This window comes from Vicia villosa, unplaced genomic scaffold (genome assembly GCF_029867415.1).
Source record: "Vicia villosa cultivar HV-30 ecotype Madison, WI unplaced genomic scaffold, Vvil1.0 ctg.000135F_1_1_3, whole genome shotgun sequence".
Taxonomy (NCBI): Eukaryota; Viridiplantae; Streptophyta; class Magnoliopsida; order Fabales; family Fabaceae; genus Vicia; species Vicia villosa.
The window spans coordinates 99841-105394 of NW_026705029.1; the positions used below are offsets into that span (position 1 = coordinate 99841).

Below are 5554 nucleotides of genomic sequence, written 5' to 3' on the forward strand. Positions count from 1 at the left end.
TTAACTTTTTTTTTCTCCTAGATTAAGCGATTAATGATGAAAACTTTAACTTTTTTTTTTATGCAGGAAAGGAAAAATATATAAGCTTCATCACATCAGCATGTCAATATGGTTTACCATTCCTAGTAAAATGCCCACCTTGTGATTCATCATCATCACTTCATCAACAATCCAACATGTCCTCTACAAATCGAAAATCAAGAAACTACAAACAGTTCAACTGTCCTAAAAACCATTACAATGTTCTGCCTATAACATATGTTTTCATTTTATTTTCATACTCACTTCAAAAATAGTTTAAGAAAATACGTTAAACAAAAACACTTATACGAGATAGTTATATACTCTGAAATATCAATACTCATGATTGAAGTGTGTTTGGTTGTATTGACTCGTGTCAATATCTAATGTCAAACACTTCTTATGTGTGACTGGTGAGAAACACTTCTAACGTCTGATGTCTGCACATCTGTATCATTTTGACCAATGCATAGAGAGATAAAGATAAAAATGTTCACATATACATTCACTCTTATAATACTATATATATGGAAAAAAAAACTTAAAAATCTATGTATAAAGTATGTGTATTCTCGGTCTTTTATTCAACAACGTTACATATTTATAGAATATGACATTATATAAACTCAACTTCATATCTTTAATTAAAACAAAGAAATCATTGTGACAAAAGATAGTGTGACAATGAGCATAAGAGATGCAAAGTATTGTGAAGCTGAAGATGCATCAGTTGAAGGAGAAGTAGATGAAGAAGACGAAGATGGTGACGATGATGGTGATGATACAGTGGAAGAAGATCCATTTCCTTTCACAATTTTGATCTTCACCTTCATGCCTTGACCACAGTGACCTAAAGTACCACATGTGAAGTACCTTGTACCTGGTTTGTCCAACTTCACGACATCTTTTCCACTGCTTAAGGAGTTTAGGGAGGTGCTAATATCACATTTTGAATAGGCACTTTCATTACCTAGCTCAACCACACTATGCATTGGAGAGTACTTGAAAACTGCAAAAGAAATTAATAAATAAAATAAAGTCATTTGAAAATATCAATGACCCATCTATAATTATAGTTGCCGACCGCATTTTAAAAAACCATGATCGCAATTGGGCCTATACAATTGCGACCATAATCTTGATAAAAAAAAAAAGTTAAATCAATAACATAATTTTTTTGGATAAGAAACATGAGAAGTGCTATATGTACACTCAATTTTTGACACCGTAGAGGTACACCGTAAATGTTTGAGCTTTCTTTTAACTTGGCATGTATTCCAATGTATATAAAAATAATAAATAAGATAAAGAAGTATACTGTATAGTATATTTTTGGGTGTAGGTGTAAAAAACTAGTGTAAACCTATCATTTCTCAAGAAACATACCAAGTTGATCTCCAACTTTGAATGTTTGGCTTGAACTCCATGAATCAAAATCTGAGGATGGATCCCAACCTTGGTTTCCACCAACAACATGTTGTGTTGCTAAAACCTCTTTTGTGATCAAAGTTGCTATTAGCACCACCAAAATCATGTTCTTGCACCCCATGTTTTGTGTTTTTTCTCCCTAACTATATCACTCTCAGAGATTAATTTCTGCTTGAACATTTCTACCGATTCATCCATATATTTATAAGCAAGGCCAAAAAACATCATGTGCACACATACACTTAACAAATATTAAATTGTGAATTCTTTTCAAAGTGACTTGTTGAATAATAAATATAAGGATTTCATGATTGTGCCAAATTGGTTCAACAAAGTAGTTTGGTCATCTAGAACTTTTTTCAGAGTTTGGATTGGCTTCAAAGTATATTCAGGTCGGTATAATGATTATCAAAGCTTGGCTTTTAAACAAAGTTGTCATGAGTCACATATTTATAATTAATGTACAGTTAATTAAATGCATATAACTATAATATAGTAATTACTAATATTTTATGTTCTATTTTACATTTTTTTTTATAGCAAAACGTTAGAGGTTGATTTATTAGAGGATGTAAATTTTTTTAACCACATAGATCAAATCTTATACCTCATTTTAACAATCACTCAGCACCCCCAATTCATAGCATTTGACTACACTTTTACTAGTGACATGTATTTATATATTTAACATTGTTTATTTTAGTACATTTTTTAATTTTTTAATTAATATTTGGAAATTAAGTTATAAATGTTTTTTTTGCAATTTTTTTTTATCATTTGGAAATTAAGTTATAAATATTGTTTGCAAATTCTTAACTCATGTACAAGTTTTAAGAAAATAATACAAATACTATTTTAAATCAAAAAAACACACACACACAATATATAGATAGATAGATAGATAAATTATATATAAATTTTATTATAAATATTTAATGAGATAGGTGATCCAATAAAGTAAGATGGATGTGCTTCCTTTATTCCAAATTTGGATATATATTACTACAAAGCAAATGCTGAAAAAGCATGTGTGTTGCTTTGAACCTATATACCAAAAATATGGAATTTTTTTTCTAATAAAGCCTAAAATATTATTACCATCACTAGACAAAAATTTACTTTAAGTTTAGTGATAGCAAAACTAATTTCCCACATACAACAATTTTGTAACATTTTTCAAAATTGCTATAAGGGAAATTAGAGAAATGGCACACCTCAAAATTTTCGTTTGAGAAAAGATGTAACGTTTTTGTACACTACTTCATGGGCATTTATAGCAAACATGTAGTCACCATGAGCATAATTACTAACGAATTGAACAGTAAGCTTGTCTGCTTCATGGTCATGAAAGTGGTCACCTAAGAGCTTCTTAACATCGGCGACATCGGAAAGTGCGTCGGTACCACCGTAGCTCATGAAAATTGGAAGGTTTTTAGGAATTCTTGAGAGATCGTAGGCCGGAGGTGTTAGATGTCCATAATTCAACATGTTTAAGTGTGGTCTCATATAGTCGTATTTCGATATTTTATCTGTTCGAACAACTGCATAAATTTATAACAAATTTGTTATAATTATATATGATTCCTGCTTTGCTATTAAAAAGATATATAATTTATAATTTGTTTGAATCAAACAACAATTCTTACTCTGAGCTAAATGTAAAAGGTTTCTTGTTGATGATGATTGGGGTTCAATTTTCATGAAGTCATCAAAAGCTGCTTTATCTAAGCAACAATTCTCACCTAAAATAGGACAATTAAAAAAAATATTATACATTTAGTAAAAAAAAGTGAATTTGTGTCAATTTAAATTTAAATTTTGATAAATGAAAGAAAATTCAAACCTGTTATTAAAGTGAATAAATTATTGCAATCTAGTCCATTTTGAGCACAAACACCCTGGACGAAGGTGGTGGCAGGAATCCTAAAAAAATATATTGAAAAGAAAATAATATTAATATATATAATAGAAATATATGCTAATATATTTTAAAATATGAGGAGATAAAATTGTAATTTCTATGTTGTTACCCTTTGGGATCAAATTCGGCAATCCGCATAACAGTAAGACTCTGTTTGACAAAACAAAATAATTAATTCAAATTAGGAATGTATACGCATTAATATAAAATTTTATATTTTTAAAATAACAAACACATGTTTGTCGCGATTAAGTATCTTAATTGTTTAGTAAAATCAAATGATTTATTTTCAAGTTTTTGATTTTTTAAAGCTATGATATAAGTTTTCTGATCTCTATCCAACAAATCAAATATATGAAGTGCGTTATATGAACTTATTATTTGATAAAGTTTAAATGGTGGAAATTTCAAAAAATTTATTTGATAAATCACAAAGTGAGCCATATGTTTTTTATCCAATAATTAAGATGGATTCACTCTAATCAATGACCTCAATTGTTGGTCAAGATCAATTAATTAAATTTCAAAAATTTGTTTTGCGAAAATCATTATATGATATATTTTCATTTTCTAAGATAAACTAGCTGCAATGACGGTAAAATAGTTTAGACAATAGAGAATTCAAGTCCAAATAACAAGAGTTGCTGATATTGATTAGTTTATCTACCTCGCCGAGTAAGGATTTTGCAGCAAGACGTCCAATTGCCGTTGTCATTCGGCTCAAATATGCGATAGGACTCAACAATACTACCGATTTGATCTGATTTTCCCATTTACCTTCTGCCAATGATATCAAACCTACTAAAGTCCCCTGCGAAACAAAGTCTCATTTTAGTATTATAATTTTTTTAATTTTTACCGCTAGTGATTCCAACCGCAATTGATATTATAAATTATTTTAATATAAACAAAAGGTTATTCATGTGATACATTACCATAGAATGTCCAACATAATGTATCTTCTGTTTGGTTTCCTTTGTGACTAAATCAAAAACAGCAGGCATTTCATGAGCCACCAATTCATCCCAAGACCAAGACCAATATTCCTACAATTTTTTTACATAAAAAAGATTTAATTCACTTGGTTCAAACATCAAAATAAATTTTTATTTTTATTTTGAGGTAAATACCGGTCTAGAGGCATCTAGGTGAGTGTGTTTGCGACTATGTTTGGTTCCTCTAGTATTAACAACCCACACATCAAAGCCATTATCAGAAAGAATCATAGGTAAATTTTGCTCTGGACTGTTCATAAACCATGTTGCTCCATCCTATATACAACCATATCTCAAAATATTCAACAATATATCATATAAACATGATTTATCTTAGATATTGTAATTCAAAAAAAAAAAAAAGAACTACAAAGTAAAATTATGAATTAAAATGAATTGATTTCACTTACCACCATAACTCCATGTTGTACAATTACTGGCTCCTTCGTGACATTACCAGCCTTAACTCGACCTTCTAGAATCCTTTGAACGCTAAGAATGTATCCATCTTTAGTTGTAACCTGAAAACATTACTCGCGCGCATTATGCTTATAATGAAAATTTAAGAAAGGTTTATTAAAGTAAAATTTTGCGATTTATGTATATAATTAAAAATAATTTAAACAAAAACCCTTTAATTCAAAATTTTCTTACTTCAAGTTCCTGGCATTTGTAACCATGAATGGTGATCAAAGAAGCACATAAACCTTCTTCATAAGGTCTAGGCTTTCCAAAATTACCAAAAAAGGCGCGATTCAATGCCCGAGCTTGATGATTATAACCTGCTAAAATTATAATACAGAGGGTTAAAGCAACGGAGTTCATCAAGCTCGAGAAAACCATATTTTTTTTTAAAGAAAGATGTTATAGCAAGGAGGAAGATCCTTGATTTATATAGATGAAGAAAGTTAAGGTGAAGCTTAAAAAATGGAAAACTTGACTTATAATAGAAAAATTAATTGGATGTTTTATCCTATCTTTAATTTACTAAGTAAAAAAATAACAGTTTTATTTTTAGATTTTGCTACATTAAGAGGGCAAGTTTGTATTTATGATCAAGATAAGTTTTATTTAGTTATGCATGATACTTACTCTTAAACAAATAAATTAAATTTATCATATACTATTTGTTTGAAAGGTTTCATATCTCTTGAAAATGATAATCTCACATGAAAGTAAACACTTGTTA

The 5554-nt window shown here is 29.2% G+C and overlaps 2 protein-coding genes across 2 annotated transcripts; both read right to left on the bottom strand.

The window, feature by feature from the left end:
• Positions 1 to 510: 510 nt before the first annotated feature.
• Positions 511 to 1638, bottom strand: LOC131624553 (mavicyanin-like). The gene is made up of 2 exons (XM_058895506.1): positions 1408 to 1638; positions 511 to 1030 (listed from the first exon to the last, which is right to left on the bottom strand). The coding sequence occupies exons 1-2, from the start codon at positions 1568 to 1570 to the stop codon at positions 666 to 668; spliced, it is 528 nt and encodes a 175-aa protein (XP_058751489.1). The 5' UTR covers positions 1571 to 1638; the 3' UTR covers positions 511 to 665.
• A 707-nt stretch (positions 1639 to 2345) lies between these two features.
• On the bottom strand, positions 2346 to 5220 carry LOC131624554 (triacylglycerol lipase 2-like). The gene is made up of 9 exons (XM_058895507.1): positions 5020 to 5220; positions 4776 to 4886; positions 4501 to 4641; positions 4306 to 4416; positions 4038 to 4181; positions 3480 to 3520; positions 3293 to 3372; positions 3096 to 3191; positions 2346 to 2990 (listed from the first exon to the last, which is right to left on the bottom strand). Exons 1-9 carry the CDS (start codon positions 5206 to 5208, stop codon positions 2665 to 2667), a joined length of 1239 nt encoding a protein of 412 aa, XP_058751490.1. The 5' UTR covers positions 5209 to 5220; the 3' UTR covers positions 2346 to 2664.
• Between the last annotated feature and the right edge of the window lie 334 nt (positions 5221 to 5554).

Coding starts and splice junctions, on each gene's coding strand:
- LOC131624553 (XM_058895506.1), bottom strand. CDS start 1,570: ATGGGGTGCAAGAACATGATTTTGGTGGTGCTAATAGCAACTTTGATC. Junction 1,031..1,407: donor CAAAGTTGGAGATCAACTTG/GTATGTTTCTTG, acceptor TTTCTTTTGCAG/TTTTCAAGTACTCTCCAATG.
- LOC131624554 (XM_058895507.1), bottom strand. CDS start 5,208: ATGGTTTTCTCGAGCTTGATGAACTCCGTTGCTTTAACCCTCTGTATT. Junction 4,642..4,775: donor TACAACATGGAGTTATGGTG/GTAAGTGAAATC, acceptor GGTTGTATATAG/GATGGAGCAACATGGTTTAT. Junction 2,991..3,095: donor CCTTTTACATTTAGCTCAGA/GTAAGAATTGTT, acceptor AAATTTATGCAG/TTGTTCGAACAGATAAAATA.